The sequence below is a fragment of the Myotis nattereri genome (assembly GCF_964212035.1).
Source record: "Myotis nattereri genome assembly, chromosome: 20".
Lineage (NCBI taxonomy): Eukaryota > Metazoa > Chordata > Mammalia > Chiroptera > Vespertilionidae > Myotis > Myotis nattereri.
The window spans coordinates 305,191-328,111 of NC_138096.1; the positions used below are offsets into that span (position 1 = coordinate 305,191).

At 64.2% G+C, this 22,921-nt stretch overlaps 1 protein-coding gene across 1 annotated transcript in view; it reads right to left on the minus strand.

The window, feature by feature from the left end:
* Positions 1 to 3,281: 3,281 nt before the first annotated feature.
* PPP1R12B (protein phosphatase 1 regulatory subunit 12B) overlaps positions 3,282 to 22,921 on the minus strand; it is a gene marked incomplete at its 5' end in the record, with an annotated part of 64,170 nt that continues 44,530 nt past the window's right edge. Inside the window, 7 exons of the mRNA XM_081114546.1 lie at positions 3,282 to 5,617; positions 7,999 to 8,151; positions 10,445 to 10,495; positions 11,660 to 11,713; positions 13,669 to 13,773; positions 14,314 to 14,458; positions 15,285 to 15,301. Of these exons, the coding sequence (XP_080970672.1) occupies positions 8,017 to 8,151; positions 10,445 to 10,495; positions 11,660 to 11,713; positions 13,669 to 13,773; positions 14,314 to 14,458; positions 15,285 to 15,301 (507 nt within the window). The 3' untranslated portion in view covers positions 3,282 to 5,617; positions 7,999 to 8,016. The remainder of the gene's footprint in view (positions 5,618 to 7,998; positions 8,152 to 10,444; positions 10,496 to 11,659; positions 11,714 to 13,668; positions 13,774 to 14,313; positions 14,459 to 15,284; positions 15,302 to 22,921) is intronic.

Here is a 22,921-nt window from a genome sequence, read left to right on the forward strand (position 1 = left end):
GGCTTTGCCACCTTCAGCTGGAGGGGGGGTGAGGGGACCCTCCACCCGAAACGGGGGAGCAGCTCGGCCTCGCCCGCCTCTCAGAGCCCCCTCCCCGTGGCCTTGGGACGTGGAAGTTCGTTCCTGGACCCTGTGTGCGCGCACGTGTGTGTATATGTGTGTGTTCTCATGATGAGGCGGAGGACCCCACAGGGTGAGGAGCGTGTAGGGCAGGGGGTGCCCGCAGAGACAGAGGTCAGAGGTCCCTGGGCTCCGCCCCCTGCTCCAGAGCAGTGGGACTTTGGTGCTTTCTCAGGGTGTGTCCCCCTCATTCCCTCCCACGAACCTTATCACAGACTCTCCGGTCAATCTCACCCCCCTTCCCCGCCCACCTACCGGCCCCCCACCTTCCCCGCCTTCCACAGGCTCCTCTGGGTCTTGTCGCTCTGGGCCCACCTCTAGGGGTCGGCCTCGAGGGTTGGGGATGGGGCTGAGAGTCTGTGTTGGCTCCAGAGACACCTGGGTGTGGGGGGCCATGGGCCCGGTCAAGCAGTTCAGCAGAAGGCGCCTGTCCGGCCTGCATAGGAGTTCTCCCCACTGGGGGCGGCGTTACCCAAGCCACAGGGCACGTTCTGAGCCCTTGCTGCCCCGTGGGTTTCTTTCTGGGCCCTTAGGGAGTGGGGTGCCGGCCCCACGTAGGAGGCAGTGGGGGCTGGAGGCCTCCGGGGCTGGGAGTCTGAAACCATGAAAACAGCCCCACCCCGAACCCAGGTGAGGCCAGGAGGCTGGGCTTTCTCCTTCCTCCTCGGGGATCTTTCCGGAAGGAAGCAGAGGTGGGGGAGCAGGTGCCGGACGTGAGAGGGAAGTGAGATTCCAGGGGTCCCTCCACTCTGTACCCTCTCCCGCAGGATCCGTCGGGGTGCGGGGCCTGCCCAGGGCTTCAGCCAGGGAAGGGGGGTTGCAGCCACCCTCGAGGCAGTGGGGTGCCCGTGGGGGAGCCCTGAGGTTGAGAACTGTCCCCCTCCACCAGCCCCCTCTCCCCACCCCTGGGGGAGGGCAGGCAGGGAAGTGTCCCAGGCCGGATCTTGGGGCCCAGAGCCCTGTGACATGAACAGTGAAACTGTTAAACGTAGGGGCGTCCCAGGCACGACTTGGGACACAACCCACTGAATGTACTTGGCTGTGTGTCCCTGACATTCGAGTCTAACTGGCCGGGCTGTGGGTTCTGTGACCGTGTTTCCCGGGGGGGGGGGGGGGGGGAGGGGCTCGTCCAGTGGAGAAAGGTCCCCAAGGGCTTCTCCTCCCCTGGGTTTTGAGCTGCAATATGATGGAGGAGGAGGACGCTGAGGCTTGAAGACACATGAATATACTTTATTTTTTAAGCGACAACAAAATCAGAACCTTCTGAAGCCATTTGAGCCCCCCCCACTCCGCCCCCCGTGGGTACAGTTGTCTGTAACTGACCCCGCCCCCCTAGACGCCTGACCGAGCCTCATCCCACATGCATGTCTTCCTGTGAGCAGCGCATGGCCCAGCTGAGCGCCGGCCCCTCCCCCGAGTCTGCGTCCAAGAAGTCTGTCACCCCCCCCCCCCCCCCCCGCTCACCCACTGGGAACCGCCCCCCACCCCTCACCCTCCGCCGTTGCCAGCCCTGGGGTTGCTGGCGCCTGAGCCCCCCCCCCCCCCAGGGTCCCCTCTGTCTGCAGGGCTGACCTGGCCGTGCTGTGTCCAGCCCCCTGCTGTCTGGTGTCCGTGTGTGTGTGGTGTCCCCCCACCCACTGTGTGAACTAACTGACAAGCCATACAGGGGCCCCCCAGGAACCCCCCCCTTGGCTCCCGACCCCCTACAAAGGGCTCCCCGCTGCTTCCTTCTGCTCAGCCCGTGTGGTGAGGGCGAAGGTGCCCAGGGTCTGCACCCGTGGTGGACGGCCAGGCTGGGCACCCCAGGGGGGCCTGTCCTGGCGCCTGGTGGGCATGTGCAGCCGGGCAGGGGCTCAGCCCGCGGTCAGGCTCCCGTCACCGCTGGGGTGGACGGTGCTCACTTCCCACGTGGGGTCAGGTCTGGATGACCAACGAGGGGGACCCGCTCTTCCTACCGCCCCTCCTGCCGTCTGACCGAGGGCACCTGAGGCTGCAGGGCCGCCCGGAGGGTGGGGGGCAGGTCTAGATGGGGGAGCACGGGGCTCCAGCCCGCCCGCAGCCCCGGCCCGGCCGGCAGGGCACACGGCTCCCGGAGCTCAGCTTGGAAGGGCGGGTGGGGCCTGGGCATCAGGCAGGTGTCGGACGGGCCACAGGGGCCGGTGGGCTCTGCCCTTCGTGATGTGAGCACACGGGCCCGGCCCCACCAGGGCCACCTTCCTCGTCACAGAACACGCGGCAGCCTGTCCCCCCGCCCCCCGCCCCCCACCTGCCTGGCGATGCTCTCACCCCTCGTGTGGCCCCCTGTTCTCGTCTGATCTCGTCAAATCGTTATTTTGTAATGAGCTGCGTCTCCTTATTAAAGAAATGAGCTGAGAGAAACCTGGGGGTGGGGCGTGTCTGGCTGTGTTTGCTGGGGGGCGGGGGGGGGGGCAGGCGGGGGAGGGGGGTCTGGGCTCCCAGGGCAGCAGCCTGCGTGGCGGAGGCCGCTCCCTGGGGTGGGGATGGAGGCCCTGAGCGGGGCTTGGGGGAGCCTCGCCCCGGGTCTGGAAAGAGAATTCCTACACGGTCCCCCGCCAACTGCCTCAAAGACTTCAAATGTCTGACTTCGGAGGCAAAGGTGTTGGGGACCAAAGACAGGGCTACGGCGCTCAGCCTGCCCTGGGCCGGCCGGCCGAACGGCAGCCTTGACGTGGGGGTTTGTTCTGCTGTGGACCGGGCCCCGAGCGGGGGCAGGGCCGGGGCACGGAGAGCAGCCGAGCAGCCGGGCGGTGCTGGCCTGGGCCCGCCGTCAGCCAGTCTCAACCGGGAGCCGGCAGAGGCTTTGTCTCTGGCTACGGCCACGTGGACGTGGAGGGCGCACACCTTGTCTGCGCTCTGTCTCCACGGAAATACACGGCACCCTGGCCTGGTGGCTCTGTGGGTCCTCGCTGGGCCTCGCCTCGGCCGGACTCTCGGACCTGCCCTGGGGACCGTGGCCGTGGTGGGCGGGGCCCGGGTGGGTGTGTCCCGGGGTAGAGATGGGCGGGGCCCAGGTAGAGGTGGACGGGGCTCGGGTGGGCGTGCCCTAGGGCAGAGGTGGGCGGGGCCCGGGGCAGAGGCGGTGACGTGAGAGGGAGGCCGGATGTGCGGCCCACTACCCGTTTCTAGGCGCAGAGCCAGTTAAGTCGAAACACGTTTATTGGCTGTTTGTAAAGACCGCTGTGCGCAGGCGCCACACAGTGAGTTACTCCCACACAGGAACTCAGTGACATTAGGCAACACCCACCAGCAAACCACTCGCCCACTCGGGTCGGAAGGCCACGCGAAGGTGCATACAAATACATTCAGCTCAGTGGCCTGCTGCCCGCTTGGCGCCCACCCGGCATTTACAGCGGCAGAGCCCGGCCCACGCAGCGCCCGCTGACCCGGGGGAAGTGGAGACGGACGGACGGACGGACAGACGGACAGATGGAGGGGGATGGGGACCAGAGTCACCCGAGGGCGAGTCCTGGGATCGGGGTCGGGCAGGTGGTTTGGGGAAGCGTGAGCTCCCAGGGCTCGGACCCTGTCCCGGTGGGACGCGGCCACGCTGCCCCGCTCCAACCTCAGGTGTGCGGCCGGGGCCCCGCTGGGAGTCCGGGACAGGCCGGGGCCACGTGGCGGCTGGTCCTCGGAGGCCTCCCTGCCCTCGGGGAGGAGCGGAGGGTGTGAGGGAGGCGGGGAGGGCAGGGGGGCGGCGAGGTGAGGGCGGCTCACGCTCAGTGGGACTCAGGTTAACGAGGAGCTCAGACTCTCGAAGGCTCCGCGGCCCACACACCACGTGCGCGCCTGCCTCTGACCAGGGCACCTGCTGGTCAGGTTCCTGCTTTTTCTCCGCCCCAGACCGTTCCCTGGCGGCCGTGGCCATTTCTGGCGGCCGTTCAGTCCCTCTTGTGCAACCTCACCAGGAGCCGACAGGCGGCCAGGAGCCGGCCCGGAGGGCCATGCCATCCTCCATGCCATCGGGAGGCCACTGAGGTCTCTGCTCGGCTGGAGGCTGAGGTCTGAGCCACCAGGGGCCCGCCCCACCCGCCCCTCGATGGACCCGACCGCCTGCCTCCTTGCGCCTTGGGGTCCCTGTCCCTCCTCTCCCCCCACCCGCCTTCCGAGAGCGACTGTACAACAGGGCTGAGTGTTCCCCATGGGTGTCCCCCGCAGACCCAGGGAGTGGCCCTGCCCCTCCTCACCGCGCCTGCCGTCCGCAGCTCAGACACCGCGTGGGGGCCTCCACCTGTGGCTACTGTGGGCGTCGCTTGGGCAGGGACAGCTGTGTCCACTCAGGGTGCCCCGGGGGGAAGGAGGCCCAGATGGAGGCCCCCTGCCAGGCTCCAGGGAACCGGGGGTCGCCCTCCCCGCTGCCTGGTGCTCCGTCCCCAGGTCTGCACGGGCTCCGGGCAGCGGAGTGAGGGACGGACAGACACCGGACACCTGCCTGTCTGAGGAAGGTAATGGCACAGAGTCCCCGGACCCCGGCGTTTCCTGAGGCTGGGAAGCTGGCGCTTCATCATGGGAACTTTCTGGCAAGAGGAGGCATCGTGAGCGCGGGGGGCACAGCTCTGGGGAAGGCACACAGGTCGGACGGACGTCCTCCTAACAATCCCGCTTTCTTTTCCTGAGAAGAGGCAGCCCCTCCCCACCCGCCCGCCCAGCGGAGCAGCCCAGTGCCTGTGGGCTCCCAGCCAGAGGCCGTGGGGGCAGTGCTGTCTGTCCCTGAGCCCCCACACTGCTCCCCCTGAGCGGCCCTGGGGGCAGACTGGGCCGTGCTGGGCCCTCACCGCAGCCCCAGGACCAGGAGCCTCTGACTGACCTGCAGACAAACCGCCCTGTCGGCAGCACCGCTCCTCACATGCCCGCCCCACCCACCTCTGTCCTGGGGCCCGGCCGGGTGCAGGGAGGAGGCGAGGGGAGGGGCCTGTGGACCAAGCCCTGAGCAGGGGCAGTGGGAGATGTCAGGGAGGCCGCTGCCTCCGGGGAGGCCCGGGAGCTGTCTCCGTTTAGAGTGCGGGAGGCGGTGGAGCAGAAAGAGGAAACAGGACAGGCCTGGGGGGTGGGGGGCGAGGACATCGGGGGTGAAGGCTGCTGACGGAGACCCCAGGGTCTTGGGGAGCAGGTCTGTGCACTCCCAGCCCTGGGTGGCGGCCCCACCCGACCTCCTGCCCCACACAGGGTCCTGCAGGGGCCACTGCGAGGCTCTGGTCGGGTCCAGGGCCAGTGGGGACGGCGGCGAGCAGCAAGGCCCAGGCTGAGCGGGCACAGCGGGGCGGAGGTGGGGCGGTGTGGAGGGTGCAGAGGCGCAGAGCAGGTGACGCGGGACGGGCAGGCGGCCTTCCCCACAGGCCCTCTGCCGGAAGGCGAGTCTGGGGCAGCAGCTGGCCTCCATTTGGGGCCGCGGCTACTTGGACAGTTTGCTGATGACTCTGATGAGGGCGCCGTTCTCATCTTTTAGCCTCTGGTTGTCGGACTTTAGTTCTGTTAACACCTGCGGGAGAGGGAGGGTGTCACAGCCCTGAGCACCACCTGCCCCCAGGGCCGGTCATGTGACCATGTACGGAGGCCAGGCCCGGTGCCCCATCAGCCCACCAGAGCCCTGGTGTCGCCGCAGGTTCAGGGGTGGCTGCCCCTCCAGGGAACAGGTGCCGCGGGCAGGAGGGCGGCCCTCCCACCACCGCAGGCATGCGTGTCGCCCAACAGGAACCAGAAGGGTGCACAGCCGTGGGCGCACATGCAAACCCTGTGGGGTGGGGTGCAGTGCCTGTGCGGACGCTGCGAGAGCGGGAGGGGGTCAGAGACCCTAGAACCATGCCCGCGCGGCAGAGCACGTGTCCCAGGACTGACTGCCGAACGAACAGGCAAGCCACCAACTGCGAGGTTCCTACGACAGAACCGCCATGCCCTTGTCCCTGCCAGAGAGGGACCCGTGGGGCCCACAGGCAGTCAGGCGGCCGCGCCCAGAACCTCCTCCAGACCCTGCCTCCTGCCCACCCTGCAGCCCGACCCCAGGGCTGAGCACTGCCCACGGCCACAGATGCCCAGTGCACCTGCCCGGCCCCAGGGCCACACGGCGCAGCTGCATTCACCTGAGGGCTGGGCTGAGGTGCCCCCCTTTGGAATCCTCACCCAAGGGCACCCTTTTCACCCATTCTAGAGACGGGAAGGGAGAGAGACACATCGATCGGTTGCCTCCCATACGCGCCCCGACTGGAGAGGTGACCTGGAACCTGGGCAGATGCCTGACTGGGAGCAGAGCCCAGGGCCCTTCAGTGCACAGGCTGACGCTCCAACCCACTGAGCCACACCAGCCGGGCCCCACCCCTTTTAAAAATGTACAAATTCCTCTCAAGCCTGGGTGACCTCAGACTTAATTCTTTGGGGCGGGGGGAGGAGAGACACTGGACAGCGATTTCCCAGCTGCACGGACCCTGGAGGGTGTCCCGACCTCACTGGGTGGGCGTTGGGTAGGAACACCTGAAGGCAGACGCTGTGCTGGGGAGCGACTGCCATGTCAGTTCCCTAGACGTCAGCTCCCCCAATTCTCAAACCCCAGTTCACCACGACCGATGTGATCCTTGGACAAATAAAACGGAGTCTGTGTCTCAGGTATTACTTCCTCCCGCCTCTGACAAGCAGTGTCGGCAAGGACCACGGCCAGAAGCTGCAGGGACGGCGCGGGCGCTGCCTGGCAGCTGGGGGGTCAGTGCTGGGGACAGTGGGACAGGGCGCGGCTCCGGGCCTGCTGCCTGGTGTGGAGCTGGCCTCCACCACGTACTGAGTGATGGAATTTGGAACTCGGGCCTTTCGTATGAGAAATGACTGTTCTGGGCAACAAGGAAGGAAAAGCTGTGAAGCACCGGCCAGGCTTTAACCCGACCTTCACCATGGTTACCATCGCCGTGGTTACCACCCGCATGCTATGCTGCCTCCCTGAAAGAGGGACACCGCGAATAACTGGGGCACCTGTGGGCCCATCTCCAGCTCCAGCTTTCAGGAGTCTCGGGGTGACTTTAAGCGGGGAGCCATCTCTCTGTGCCGGGGGCACCCCTCGTGGGTGCGAGCTGCCTGCTGCCAACCGGAGGCTCCGCAAACAGGCAGAGGACAAGCCGGCCCTGAGAGGCTCCCGAGGCGGCTGCCAGGCGCTAAGCTCCTCCACCCTCTCGGACGGAGGACCCGCCTGTGAGCTCGCCTTTCAGACCTCGTGCGGGGAGGGCTGGGACCAAACCCGCGGTTCTCTTCTCCGGAGACGAACCCGACCCATCTCCCTGCAAGGCCAGCCCACGGCTCTGCCTGCAGCCACACGCGGGGGCCCGCACACGCCAGGCCCATGATTTGTGAAGGGGGAGCAATGCCCCCAGAGGGAGGAGGACCACGTGGGAGGGAGGCTGACAGACGCACCTCCACCAGCCTGGGCTGCCGATGGCTTTGCTGGCGCAGGTGCTGGGCACGGCAGCCTCCAGGCCAGCGCCCCAGCCGGCCCCCGGTTAGATGGGGAGCTGGCTCTGTGTGCTCCCCAAAAGGCCATGGTCTCAGCCCTGGTTTCACAGACCCCTTGGGGCTGGGCCTAGGCACGCACATGCCGCAATCCACGCCCACTGTGACCCCCAGGCGCAACCCCCAACTGCTCCGGGGACCAGGCTGCATCTGGTGGAGACATCGCGGCCTGCGTGGTGTGACCCGTGCACACCTGTGCGTACCCACGGTGTGTCCAGTCTCTGGGCAACCTTCCTGCACAGACCTCAGCCAGCAGGCCCTCCCTGACCTGGCCGTCCCACAGGCCTCATCCTGGCTCCTTTGCACGACCAGCCTTGACAGCGCCTGATGGGCTCCGGTGGATGAGCCCGAGCGGCAGCAAGGGGAGCGACCTGCCTGCAGAGGGCGCGGCGGCTAGAGCTCCTGGGACTGCGCGGACTCCATGGACGCCGAGAGCCGGGCCACCACGCGGGCCAGCGCCCTGTTCTCAGCCTGCAGCTGGGCGTTCATCTGCTTCAGGGTTTGGATCTGTTTGAGCTGGTGGAGGTTCTGCAGGGACACGAGGCACGACAGAGACAGAAAGACAGACAGACAGACCAGGAGATGAGAGCAGGCAGAGGCCACACGACTCGGTTAGTCTTGGTTCGCATGCGAGAAAGGAGACGAGAGGAGCAGGGATGGAGGGAAGCGGAACCTGCCCTCCCCGCAAAGGCAGCCATGTGCACGCACGGCTCGGCTCCAAAGCCACCTGCTTGCTCTCAGGGCGACACCCTGTGGCTGGGCCCGCGGGCTCGGAGCTGTGGGTGCGGTCGAGCCACAGCCTGGGACCCTCCATGGTCATGGCCAGGAGATGGGGACCCAGCGTGTCCCGGTGAGGCCAAGGCCCGTGCTGCCCCTGTCTCCCCCCGCGGGCCCCGGTTCGGCTTCTCTGTCTGGGTCCTGCTTCACCTCGTGACTTTTTTCTCTAAGGTGAAGAGCAGGCTGAGGAGGTATTTTCCGGGTGGAGCGGCTGCTAGAACTGGAGGGACACGTCCCATGGACGGTCCTGCCCTGCCAGTGGCCGTGGGCATCGTGGAGGTCAGGCGCCCCAGCTCCATCAGCTCACGCTGGGCTGACGCTCATGTCGGGGGGGCATGTGCATGAGAAACAGCCCCACGTCCCAGCCTCGCGCTGCGGGACCCCCAGGGACACGTAAGGGCCTGCTCACTGCCTGACCCGCGGCCGCCACTCCTGGGCGCAGAGGACTGGCATGTGAGGGCTGCGTGGAGGCAGACAGAACCTGTGGGCCGCAGGGGCCACAGGAGGGTCGCCGGGACCACACAGCACCGTCTGCCACCCCCAGAGATGAGGACAGAGATGGAGGGTGAGGGGAAGAGCAAGGAAATGAAAGAGGCATGAGGGGGACAGAGAAAAGGAAACAGCACAGACAACACACGGAATCTCTGTCCCCACGAGGGACGCCAGCTTGGGAAACGGTCGGCACCGAGCAGTCCCAAGTCGCCATTGGAGGGCCAGGACCAGCAGCCGCCCCCTGGCCGGCCGCAGGGAGGACAGAGCAGGCTCCGGGGCTACACATGGACACACCCAAGGGACGGGGGGAGGGACCACGTCAGAACCAAAGGAAGTCCCGCCTCGCCCTCCTCTGAGGCTGCGTGGGCCCACGGCCTCCCTCCCTGAACGCAGCCTCGACTGCACGCAGGTCGGGGGTGGGGCGGCTGGTCTGGAGGACTCAGCAGGAGGCAGGAGGCGCCTGTGGAACGTTCCAGAGGGAAGGCACTGGGCAGGCTGGGGATGGGGTGTTTCCAGAGGAAACAGTAAATGCAGGAGCGGACGCCGCGGGCCCTCGTGCAGGGACCTGGGAAGGGCTGGTGCTTCTCAGAGGCTGCCGCCGACGTGACCAGCCTGAGGCGGGCGCAGCCCAGACAAGAGTGGCCGTGCAGCTCCCGCCTGCACCTCCCAGGACCGGGGAGTCTGGGTGGCCACGGCGTGACCACAGCCCGCTCCCACCTCCCGGCTCCCGTCCCCTGGACTTTCTACACGACTCGCCTGAGTCCGAACAGGCGCCACTGAGGGTCCCTGGAGGCCGCCCTGCACCTGCTCCGGCCGACGCCCGGGGCCTAAGAGCCTGCGTAGCTGAGTGCGCGGCAGACACAGCCCCTGGCCCTCAGCTCAGCCAGGTCCCAGGCTGGACGGATGCTGGCCACGGCTCAGGACTTGCTGTGTCCACAAGAAGCACCCCTTGGCCCACTCCCCCCAACTTCACGCGGCTTAAGTTTCTGCCTCCAAAGGCACAGACCTTGTCCGGTCCTGACAAGCCTTTTCAGTAGATTCACCGCAAGCCAGCGGACAACAGGCACCTCTCCACACGCCAGGGCACGGCACCCACCGCCAGGGCACCAGGCAAACACTCTCACCGAGTGAGGGACCCCGCGGAGGAAGCTGAGCCGTGCTAAGCGGCTGCGGGTGCTGGCGTCATGCACGCAGGGCGGCGCTCCCAGCCTCCGGGAGGCCCAGCAGCCCCGGCCCAGCTGCTGCGGGGTGGGGGGCAGTGAGCGAGGTGAGGTGTGGCCTCGGCCTGCTGCCTAAGGCAGCCCGACATCGCGGAGTGCCTCGGGGGACCACCAGCTGTGGACAGACCCCGACTTCGTGCAGCGCGGGCTGTGGTGGGAGGGCGGCGGCACCTACCTGAGGCCCGGGCAGCTGCTGCCTGTCCACCCAGCCCCTGAGGAAACCACAGGTCAGCCCACGCCTGCCCCAGCGTCCCCGCAGCCGAGGCAGCGCTGCTCCCCGAGGGGCTGGGTCAGGACTCAGCCTGGGAACCCACAGAGGACCCTCCCCGTACCTTCATCTCCTCCTCCATCTCGGACATCTTCCGCTCCAGGGCCCGCCGCTCCTGTTAACAGACAATGCACACGTGGACTCAGCAGGGAGTCCATGCTGCCTCAGGGCCGCCAGTGACCAACAGTCAAGGCTCAGGCAAACTGCCCAGGAGGCTGCCTGCCCTGCTTCCCTGGCACTGTCTCTGCACCTCCCCCCACAGCTCCCCCCTCAGCTCCCCCCACAGCTCCCCCCCACAGCTCCCCCCCCCCACAGCTCCCCCCCCCACAGCTCCCCCCCACAGCTCCCCCCTCAGCTCCCGCCCCTCAGCTCCCACCCGACAGCTAGGAACACAGGGACACCAGGGCCCGCTCAGCCACCTGGGGGTTCACAGGACACCAGGCAACGAGAACCTTTCAAGGAGTCCCGACTCCCCGCAGGGCGCCCTGTTCCTTGGGAGCTGCTGGTCACCAGGGGTCAGAGGCTGAGCTGACTCCCCCCTCCCCCCAAGGATTCCAGGACAATGGGGCCTCGTGATTAGATGAGACACCAGCCAAGGGAATAAATGCGTCACTAAAGCCAGCTGCTTTCCAACTGAAGAGGGGATGAGAGCATGCGCCCCAGGGTCAGGCAGCGCAGGGGTCACCAATGCACCAGAGTCTTCCCGATCCAAGAGCCTCCGATTCCAGAAAAACATTCTGAATGCGGCCGGAGGCCAGCAACTAACAGGAACACTCCCCCAGGGCGAGGCTCTGCGGCTCATGCTCCATCACAGCCCGGAGGGTCCCTCTGCCCAGGGGGTGGGAGGGCAGAGCCTGGGCCCAGTGTGTGTGGTGCAGTGTATTTGTGTGCATGCATGTGGTGCAGTGTGCAGTGTGCATGTATGCAGTATGCGTGTGCATGTAGTGTACTTTGTGTGCAGGTGGTGTACTGTGTGTGCATGCATACAGTGTATGCGTGTGGTATACTGTGTGTGTGTGTGTGTGTGTGTGTGTGTGTATGAGCAGGTCTGCCTATAGGCAGGACACTGACCCTCCCAGGACCTGCCCCCACACAGGACGTGTGGAAGGACTGACTGTCTGAAGCCCAAGGACGAGCAATGAGCTGCCGTCCACGTCAGACAGAAAGAATTTATGACCGAGCTGGGAGTGGAATGCGGTCCCCCCGCCTGAGACGCGCTTTTTCCACTGGCACACACAACAGGAGAGGCTCGGGAAGGAGGACACGGGGGGCTGCCTACCCGCTTCTCCACCTCCAGCAGCGAGGACCTGTCGGGCGTCTTCTCCTGTTTCTGCTGAAGAGGGGGGGGGGGGAGGGCGTGTCACGGAGCCGTCCCAGGCGGGCGTCTGGGCAGCCCCACTGTGGAGGCGGAGGTGGAGGTGACAGCAGGTTCCGGGCACCCGGTATGCCCTGCCGTCTGCAGGGCCCCGTGTTCGGCAGCCACCGTGCAGACGGCCCTCTGGGCCTGCCCCTCCAGCTCACCAGCCCTCGCGTCCTCCCTAGAGTCCCCCGAGTGAGCACAGGGCCCTCTCCTCTGAGAGCGGGCACTCCTGAGCGGGGCCTGGGCCACCCCACTGCACTCTGCTTTTCCCCGGAGCAGTGGCCTCCCCGGCTGTGGGCCTCAGGGTCCTCGGGAGGCTCTTGCTGTCTCCCCAGTTGGACCAGACCCGGCCCCCTTCTTTCACACATGGAGCTCCCAGATAAGCTGATTTTATTTGAATGAAAGATGAGAACTTCACTCTAGGTCACAGCGAGGGCAGAGCCGGCAGGGCAGGTCATGGCTGCCCCACGGAAGGGGGAGGTGAGGGGGGTGGAGAGCGGCCTGGCACCAGGAGCTGCCCAGAGCTCCTCTCTCGGCAGGCACTGGACCCAGACACCCCGTGGCTCTGCCTGCAGAGGTTCCTTTTTTCAAAAAGCTAAGGAACAGCCAGAAGTAACAGCACAGCTGAGAACGTGCTCCTGTCCTGTGGGCTCTCCCCTGTCCTGAAGGTCACATCCCTTCTTCTTTTTTAAAAAATACATATTTTTATTGATTTCAGAGAGGAAGGGAGAGGGAGAGAGAGAAACATCAACGATGAGAGAGAATCATGAATCGGCTGCCTCCTGCACACCCGCTACTGGGAACGGAGCCCGCAACCCGGGCATGTGCCCTGTTTGGGAATCGAACCATGACCTCTGGTTCATCGGTCTACTCAACCACTGAGTCACGCCAGCTGGGCATGTCCCCCGTCCTGAAGGTCACACCCCGTCCTGAAGGTCATGCTGTCCCCTGCGGAAGCCGTCCTGTCCTGTCAGTCTGCATCCCTGGCTGAGAAGCAAGGTCTGTGAGGACTGCACTTACTGGTCGTTCACGTCCACAAAGAACTGGGTTTTGTTGTTCTTTAGAACTTAGCGCCCTTAGAGCTCAGTGGGCCTTCAGTGCACCGACGCCAGGTATCCCTGGGGAACCGTCTCCATGAGGATGGGAGGCTCTGCCCTCTCCTGCCAAACACTCCACTTTTGGCCAATCAGCAGCGACTTGCTTTGCAGCAGCAGCACTTCTCCTGAGCTTCAATGGCGCGCATTTGGCAAAACTAAGGACATTATGACACACCCAGCAAGCAGTGGCTGGAAAGGCAGATTTTATTCCAGCACCCTGCACCCGTTGGTCAGCAACAGCTGAGACTGCGGACCCTGAAGGTCGGCCTGGGGCAGGGAGGGCGGGCAGGGGAAGTCCATCCTCCTGCGAGGTGCTGGGTGAGGTCTGATTGACTGACAGCTCATTGGCTGTTGAGATAAAAGCAGCTTCGGACAGCCGGGTCTGCTGAGTGTGGACTGGCGGGGAGGGCGGACTGGCAGGGACTGGGCTGCCGGGGTTGAGTCCATCCCTCGGCCTCACTCTTTCCTTGAGGCTGAGACCTGCTTTTCTTGTCCCACTGAAGTCACTTAACGCCCCAGGAGCCCCCGTGGGGGAACCAGGCCGCAGGACAGAAGCTCTGCAGGGGCTGGACCCTCCGTCCACCACCACCTCTGCCCTGAGCAGCCGCTGCCTCAGGCCTCTGTGCCCTGAGCTGGCGTGTGACAGGGCTCCTTGTCCCTCTCTGGGAGGACCTGGGGGACGAGGCAGAACAGGCTGGGACTGGCCTCATCCCACGAGATCGATGATTCCCATTTAGGCACCAGGAGTTGCTCCCGGGACTAGCAACCATCCCGCCTCGGCAGATGCTGACTAACCTGCCGCCCCCGCCCCTGAGGGCCCCGCCCCCTCACCTGGGCCACCTTCTCCAGCCTGGACTTGACATCTGCCAGCTCCAGCTGGGCCTCCTGCAGCTTGGTCTTCAGCTTCTGGTTTTCGGTCAGGGCGCCCTCATAGAGCTGGGGAGCGAGTAGTCTGTCACCTTGGGGGTTGCCCAGCAAGAACCACCACCCGCCACCCACTGGGGGGGTTCTAGGGAACGTGTCCCGTTTACTGGTCTGCACCCCTCCCCAACCCCTGTCAACGGAGGCCCTGGTGACGAACACAGCGACAGGCTCGACCTCAACACAGTCCCTTCCCCGCCTGGAAGCCACAGCTCACCCGGAAACAGCTGCTCACACCCTATGTGAACTGTGTTCTCAGAGCCAGCCCTGTGCGCAATGATTGGTCAAGTTCTGCTTAACAAACAAACGCTTTCCTCACAAAACCGTTCTTCGGTCACCTCCTCTGCGAGGTGGAGGAGAGTGATGGGGGCAAACCTGTGAACCCGCGGCCACTCTGGACAGGCCGGTGGGCAGGAGGTCCCCGGGCTGACCGAGCTGGGGGCAGCGGGAGGCCTGGGTGTGATGTCACTGCCTGCCCTCGGCTCCATCAGACGGGGCGCACGTCCCACCAGCAAAGGCCGCAGCCCGCAAACTGCACGCCGAGCAGGACGCTACCTTCTTATAGTCCCTGCCGCTGTCCTCGTCCACTCGGCTGGCCAGGTTGGCCAGGCGGGCCTCCCGCGCCTCCCTGCGCGCTCTCGCCGAGGCCCGGTCCCCATAGGAGTCGCTGGCCGTGGGGTTGCTGCCTCCAGACTCCAACCTGTGGGGACACCCGGAGACGCACTGACGTCAGGTGGGCTCTGAGGACGGAAGGTGCGGAAGGACAGCGAGCCTTTTCTGAGAAGCGCTTGGGCGCCAGCCGACACATGCAGACGCCCCTTCCCTGACCCCACCCCCAGCTGCTGGGACCGGAGGTGGAGCCAGCTCAGAGGAGGAGGAGGAGGAGGAGGAGGAGGAGGAGGAGGAGGAGGAGGAGGAGGAGCAGGGGGCCATCACTGGCCAAGAATGGAGCTTACTTGAAAAATTGGTGGTTTAGACCCAAATGCTAACTTAAATCTTAGAGCTTTTCAAATTAACTTAGGGTTGAACTGCTTCTCTTAAGAGTGTGCTTTTTAAAGCAAAAGTTCCTTGGATCTCAACAGCCCTGGGAAATGATTCCAGTGACCGGCCAGGGAATCAGAAACACATGGACTTGGAGCTCGAGCTGCAGGCCTGGGAGGAGTGGCGATGGGGCAGTGGGCTCGGGCCCTGCAGGCCGAGGGGGTGGTGATGGTGGCGATGGGGGGAGTGGTCACGGGCCCTGCAGGCCTGGGGAGAGGAGGAGGGATGTGGGGAGGGGAGAAGGGGTGTGGGGAGGGGAGGAGTGGTCAGGAGCGCTGCAGGTCTGTGGGGTCCAGATGTCTGGGGTCCAGAAGGCTCCCCCCGCGCGGCTCTGTACTCCACACCAGACTGTGCTGCCTGCTCAGGGTGTGAGTGCTGTGGGGCCGTGGAAAGGGAGGGACTGAGGGACACGCTACACTAGGAAGCGGTGTGTCAGACATGCACTCACACGAGAGCTAAGCATGCGGGGAAACGGTCCTTCTTACCTAGAAAGTCTTTCGTGCTGGAGAAAGGAAGAGACAAAAAACAAAACAAAGATTAGAAACCAGCATCAGCAAGGGAGAGGTACCCGCGTCTCCATTTGCAAACACTTTTCAGACCAGGCCTCCCGCAGGTCGCACTGCGCGGCGGCAGAGGGGTGCGTCGAGAGCAGGGGTCCTAGCAGCAGCCCCCTCTCTGCGTCAGGACTCTGCCCTGGAGACAGGGGACACGCTTCCAGCACAGGGAGCGGCGAAATGGGAACAGTCACTACCTGCCCCCTCCTGCTCCAGGAGCCAGGCAGGTCACCAACCCCGGCAAACATCAAGCTCCGGAGGGCGCCCGCTGTCTCTGTCTCCCGGGCCCGCAGTGACGGCCGGGAGGGACAGCCTCCATCCCAGTCGGACGGACGGCAGAAAAAGCTCTGGGGCCTCAGAAGAAAGGACTCAGGTGCAAACAAGGCGCGGACATGGGGCCAGGGCAACCCAGACATGACAGTTCTTCGCTTCACATTTAATTTTAGTCATTAATGACCTTTACCCTCTTACCTCCACTTTTCTTTTTAAGAACTCAGGAAAAGAAAAGCCCCGCTGATTTGCATGCATCTACTCATTTCCTATTTTGAGGTGTTGACAACAAAATCCCCAAGGACAGAGAGAGCAGGAAGAGGGACAAGGGCCCAACAACCCCAGAGAGGAAGGACCCCTGAACCGCCAGAGTTGCCCGGCTGTCTACTCGCCCCCCCACCCGGCTGTCCACTCACCCCCCAGCTCTCCACTCATCCCCCCACCCTGCTGGCTGTCCACTTGCATCCCCCCCGGCGTCCACTCGCTACCCCCCAGCTGACCACTCGCCCCCCCCACCCCCCCGGCTGTCCAGGGGAAGGACGGAGCAGGCGGCCATTCTCCATGGAAACCTCTCTAAACCAGGGGAACTGCCATCAGAATTCTCAGGTGCTTCTGCAGAATGGACACAGGCTGCCCTTGATCCAGACTGAGTCTTTCTACTTCCTAGACCATTTTTAAAAGGCCCACTCTGTTCGGCAGCCCTGAGAGGCAGCAGGTGACCGACCATGAGGATGCGTCCCTGTGTGTGTGGGGTGGGGTGGGGGGCAGGGGCTCGGCAGCGAAGCACCTGGTGCACAGGAGCCTTAGCGCCTCACGCCTGGCGCCGAGCATCCGGGACCTGCGGCTGGAGCGCAGGAACCTGCTGGCGCGCTGACGGCCGGTGAGTCAGTTACTGCGTCATCAGCGCTAAGGAGGTGGGTGTCTGACTGGAAGCCTGTTTAGTGCGATCCCCTCTGGAGAAGCGCTTCGTTTATAAAGTGCCGGCAGCCCGCTCTGCGAGGAGATCCGCCTTCACACGTCGGGTGAATGAAAAGTCAGAGCCAGGAGAAGGGTAAGCTGTGCAATGCCAGAGATTCATGAGCTCAGAAGGAGCTCACAGCAAATGCCCAGGGCCTGGTGAGCCTAAGAGCCGCGGTGCGGGCCTGCAGGGGCACAGCTGAGTAGCAGCCGCTCTGAAGCAGGGAAGGGAAACCTGTGACCAGGTGGCAACCCGGTCTCCAGTGGAGGCTTCCAGAAGCGCCGGCTTCAGAGAGACACACTCACTCGTGCGTTCTAAACCATGTGTCTCGGAGGCTTCCCTGGGACCCACCCTTGTGGCTGCAGGGCCCAGAACGGGGTGGGCAACCACAGGGCTGCCGTTTCTGGGAGGCTCTGAGGTCTGCTCTGCGCACGACTGGCTCTTAGGGATGGTCCAGACCCAGGCGCAGGCTCCTTTCCTTCCTTGGGAAACTCCCCGACAACTTCCCTCCGTCAGCCCCAGGGCCGTCCTGGGAAGGACAGCGCCAGGCTGCTTCCGATGGTGAAATGTGTACGGCTCGCAGAACACCAGGGGCTGGCTTAGAAAACCCCACAAAAGTCTCCAACTTGAACGTTACCAGGAGTTCAGGAAGACCCATCATTAACCGCCCCCACCCCCAACGTTTAAAATAAAATTGTGGCTCTGGAGAGCTGGGCCCGAGGGACAGGAAGGAGCCGGGTCACATGGCCACTGCCACGGCCCACAGTGATGGGAAAACCTGCTGCCATCTCCCCGTGGAGAGCGGCAGGACGTTCACACCGGGTCCCCAAGTGCGCCCCCCACCGCCCCCCGGGACAGGCTGAGCTTGGCTGGGGGCCTCGGAGAACCCGCCTCCTGTGGTTCTTGGCTCCGTGACCACAGTGAGCGGGACCCTTCGGATTCCAGGGCAATGGCAGCCCATCACATTCACGGCTCAGGGGTGAGGCCAGTGGGAGCCATTTCAGAAATTCCCACATCACAAGGCTTCCCCAGGAAAGAACGGCCTCACTGGTCCGCAACGGCCTCATGAGAACCACCCATGTCCACGGCCCAGCTGCAGCTGGGCGCCTGTGCCGGCGGCGGGGTGGGGCGGGGCGGGGCGGCGCTGACTGCCGTGAGCAGGTGAGCTTCCGACACCCAGTGTTTCACACGCTGAGTCCCACGACCTCCCCCCATCACTGTCCTGTCAGGAAGTGCGGTGCCCGCCTCAGTCTGCGACGTCCCTGAAGGGTCTCACGGCAGTTGTGGTCACCCTGTCGCCGTCAGGTGTCCCTCACAGGCTCTGGACACGTTTACGTGTCACGCTCCGGTGCTGAGGCAGCTCCGTCCCTTCTCCCCGACACCCGCTGGGCCCCCCTGGTCCCCGTCCTCCCGTCCCCTTGTGGACAGGGACCATGTTTAACAGCATGTCATGCTCAGAGAACAGACAACACGGCTGCTGGAGAAAGTAAACAGACACCCTGGCTGGTGAGGACACCGTCTTGGGCACAGAGTGCGTCCCCCGGGGAGGAACACGCCTGCGTCACGCTGAGAGGGTCACGGCCGGCACAAAGGAGCCCAGCGGCTGTGGGAGTGTTGAGGGAGGGGGATGAGACCGTGGTTTTCCAGCTGGTTTTGAGTTACAACGGTGCCCGCTGGGTGGCAGCTCAGCCCGGCTGCTGCCTGGCGTCTAAGACGAGGTGTGCAGCCATTCCTGCTCAGCCGGGAGCCAGGGCCGGAGCCGAGGTCCCATGGAGGACCGTCTCCTTGTCCGGGGCAGAAGCAGGGACCCCCCTCCCCCTTCACAGCAGGAAAGCAGGAGGACTTCATCCCTGGCTCCCAGGCAGAGCTGCTTCAGGAATGCAGGCCCCAAGGCCACGCCCCTTTAACCCCAAAGTCTCTGGACCACAATTACCCCTCACAAAGGCAGTGAGAGCTTCTGGATCTTAACTCTGAGAGCAGACCCTCCAGCACCTTCCCTGAAGCCCAGTGCTTCTGCCTCAAGGCCCTGCAGCCTCCGTCTCTCTGCCCCTCCAGCTCTGCAGACACCTTGCTCTTCCTGTACCTACAGCTTGGGGTCCCCGTCCGTACGAAGGTGGGGCTCCCACAGCTCCCCAAACTCTCCCCGTCCTCTCTGACCCTGCCTGTCCCTCACCTGCAGACACACCTATCAGAACGCAGTGTTACTGTTGGGTTGTAGTCAGACTGCAGCTCTGCTGTGTCTCGGTTCCCACCTGTACACCGAGGCCGCAGCCCCACCTTCCAGGGAACCAGAGTGAGGGCCGGGCACAGGTGGGTGTTACAATCACGTTTCTGCTGCATTAGACAGATCAGAACGCTGGGCAGCACCCGGGGGTGGGGGGCAGGACGGGGCTGCAGAGGGATCCGACACAAGAGCACTGGGGTTTGCGAACAGTGGGACAGGGAAGTGAGGGCGCGACAGAGGCTCCTTCCTGAGGCCTCGCGTGGCCGCCGCTGGGGAGCCTTCAAGGACTCCTGGAATGACAGCCGGGCCCCAGGGGAGGAGCCGTCACTGAGGGGCACACACAGGCCCCCGCGTTCCCCCATGAGGAGCTCAAGACGAACAGCTTCATAGCAAACTGTCTTGGTGTCTGGGAGTCAACAGCCCCGGCTGACGTCCTAGAAACACACTCCACACGCAGCTGCACCCGGTGCCGACACAACAGAGGGCCAGGCCGCGGGCCGTCACGCAGACGCGGGCCGTGCGGGTCCTGCAGGCTTCCCCACTCGGCCCCAAATAAGGAGCTGCCCCTGCGCCCAGCAGACTTGTTCCCTAACAAGGAGCGGCCGCCACACTGCCCAGCCCACAGCCCACAGAGACACCTGCTAGAACACGGGCACGCCTGGGGCAGCACACCGCCGTCAGCAGGCACAGGGCTTCCTGGGCTTTCCCGGCACGTTCCCTGTGAGGAGGAGGAAGGCGGCAGGTGCCACGATGCCTGGCACACACTGTCCCTGCGTCACCCGTGTACACACACACAGAGGCACAGGCTCTCACAGTCTCACACACACAGCCTCACACACACACAGAGGCACAGCCTCACACACACACAGACACACACACACAGAGGCTCTCACAGCCTCACACACACACAGTCACACACACACACACAGGCACGGCCTCACACACACACAGACACACACAGGCACAGGCCCTCACAGGCACACACACAGGCACAGACTCACCGTCTCACACACACACACACACACACACACACAGTCACACACACAGAGGCACAGCCTCACACACACACACACACACACACACACACAGTCACACACACAGAGGCACAGCCTCACACACACACACACACACACAGCCTCACACACACAGAGGCACAGCCTCACACACACACACACACACACACACAGTCACACACACAGAGGCACAACCTCACACACACACACACACAGAGGCACAGCCTCACACACACACACACACACACACACAGTCACACACACACACACAGTCACACACACAGAGGCACAGCCTCACACACACACACACACACACAGTCACACACACAGAGGCACAGCCTCACACACACACACACACACACACACACAGTCACACACACAGAGGCACAGCCTCACACACACACACACACACAGCCTCACACACACAGGCACAGACTCACAGCCTCACACACACACACACACACACACACACAGTCACACACACAGAGGCACAGCCTCACACACACACACACACACAGCCTCACACACACACACACAGGCACAGCCTCACACACACACACACACACACACAGTCACACACACAGAGGCACAACCTCACACACACACACACACAGAGGCACAGCCTCACACACACACACACACACACAGTCACACACACACACACAGTCACACACACAGAGGCACAGCCTCACACACACACACACAGCCTCACACACACACACACACAGTCACACACACAGAGGCACAGCCTCACACACACACACACACACACACACAGTCACACACACAGAGGCACAGCCTCACACACACACACACACACAGCCTCACACACACAGGCACAGACTCACAGTCTCACACACACACACACACACACACATGCGTGAAGCTGCACACAATTAAAGGTTACTGTCCACAGTTGCATGGCCATTTGGGAGCTTTTTCTTTTAAAAACACAGTGTTGACCCATAAGACACAGGAAAGGGAACAACTAAATATAGCCCGGAGCCTGAGAAAAGGCCTGGAGAGGCAGACAGGACGGAACGCCCCTCCGCCCCTGCGGCTGACACTGCGGGGTAAGGGCTCAGGTGCAGGAGCCGCCCACGTGCGGACCGGCTGACACAGGGCCACGTGCACGTGGGACCGTCCCTGGCACAGCAGCCACAGGGCCTCTGCAGGTTCTATCTTCCTGCCCGACTCCCTCGTGCCCTGACACACCTGTGTTCAGCACCTCCCAGACACACATGCACTCTCCCTGCACTCAGCACAAGACACGAGGTAAACCGCTTACTCGGAGCGTCTTGGCAGTCGGGGAGGGAGTGGCGGGGGGCGAGTCCGACGTGGACTTCCTGCTCCGAGGGAACTCCTTGCTCCGGGTGTAAAGAGAGGACATGGCTGCGCTGAGCAGCGGAGCTCAGCGAGGACGCGGCCACCCTGGAGTCCAGCCTGCAGCTCTGGGCCGCCAGCTGAGGAGGCGTGAGGCGTGTCCCTCCACAGCGTCTAGTCGGGCCCGTGGACAGCAGTCCCGCCGGGGGTGGCGGGGAGCCTCGCTGCGTGGCCTGGACCGAGTCCTGGGTTCTCCACAAGCTCACTCTTCCCGAGGCCGCCTCCCCAACAGGAGATGCAATCCTGAGGCAGGACGCCCCGGGGCCTGCAGAGACGCCGGACGGACAGCTCACGGCCGGAGGGAAGGAACGAGCCCCTGCCAACACGCGTCTCCCAGGCTGGCTCCACGCGGGGCGAGGCCAAGGGCTGTGATCACTCAGGTCCAGCAAGTCAGGAGTTTGTGAGAAGCAGCAGTTGGAGGAGCTGGGCTCCCGTCCTCCAACATATAAACACTCAGCCACATCCCTCCTCTTCTCTCTGACGCTCCAAAGCCGATTCGCTCAGCCAGGAATGCTGGAGCCGGGCCAAGGGCAAGGATCGCTTCCAGCCCACGCGGCCGCCACTTGTCGGGGGAGCCGGCGCAGCCTCTAGGAACACGGGGTTGGGGTGCACGCGCAGACCCCTGCCCACAGCGGCTCCTCTCGGCTGTGACCAGGGCCTCTATTCAAAAGCCCAGACAGAGGCTGGCACAGCACCGAGGCCCCCAAGCTCCGTTCTCACCACGCGTCACTAGCTGCCCCGAGGAGCCCAGCAAGAGGACACGGAAACTCCAGGCCGGGCAGGGGTCACGTGGGCACGGCGAGGGCCAGGCCGGGGCACCGACGGCAGGGGCAGCAGGACCCAGGACCAGTCTCCACAGCGAAAAGTCAGTTAAAAAGAAAGGCATGTGTCTGCGTGGTCTCGAGGGGGAATCTGACCATGAAGCGCTTCCACACCCTGCCATCCCCACCCACACTGCTGGCCCCGGCTTTCTACCCGTGGCGACCCCGGCACAGCCCGCCTCTCTGGCCCCACCCCCTTTCCCACATGAATTTAAATTCCCTCCTCTCTCCTGGCAGTGCCGCCTGGTGACCCCTATGACCTCGCGGACCCCGTACCAAGTTCACAGACAGGAAGATCAGCGCGCCGTTTCCTTCTGATGCAGGCGACAGGAACTGCCCGTGAACACGGCAGTGGACGCGACCCCAGGCAGGGCCCCGAGGCCCCACCACCTCATGCCCTCGGCCTCCTAGGGCTGCTCCTCTGAGGTTCTGCCCAAGGATGGGGATGGAGGGGCAGGGAGGAGGAAGGTTCCCTCAGGTGGGGCCCAGGCTCCTTTCTCACACGAAGGGTTAGTCACCAAGGAGCCTGGGAAGGGACCCTCGAAGACAGACTTCAGGGCCCAGACCAGAGGCTCCGTCCTGCTCTCAGCCAGGGTCACGGCCCTGCCCCTCGAAAGCTCGAGGCTCAGGAGCTCACGAAGGAGAGGGGTCCCAGGCCCTGCAAGAGGCTCCTCCCGCGGAACTGCCCAGAGCTGGCTTAGGGGCCTCGTGCTTCACAATTAAACTTAAATTCAGCAACAGCTCACGAAGGCAGACCCAGCGGGAGGCTGCCTGTTTTCATGGAGGGTGTGTGTGCCCCTCCATGGCCAGATGGAGCTGTGGCCACGCTGGGGGCAGAGCTGCCCACAGGGTCGGCTGCACCTGCCCCGGGACACAGCTCTCAGCACTGGACAGCGCTC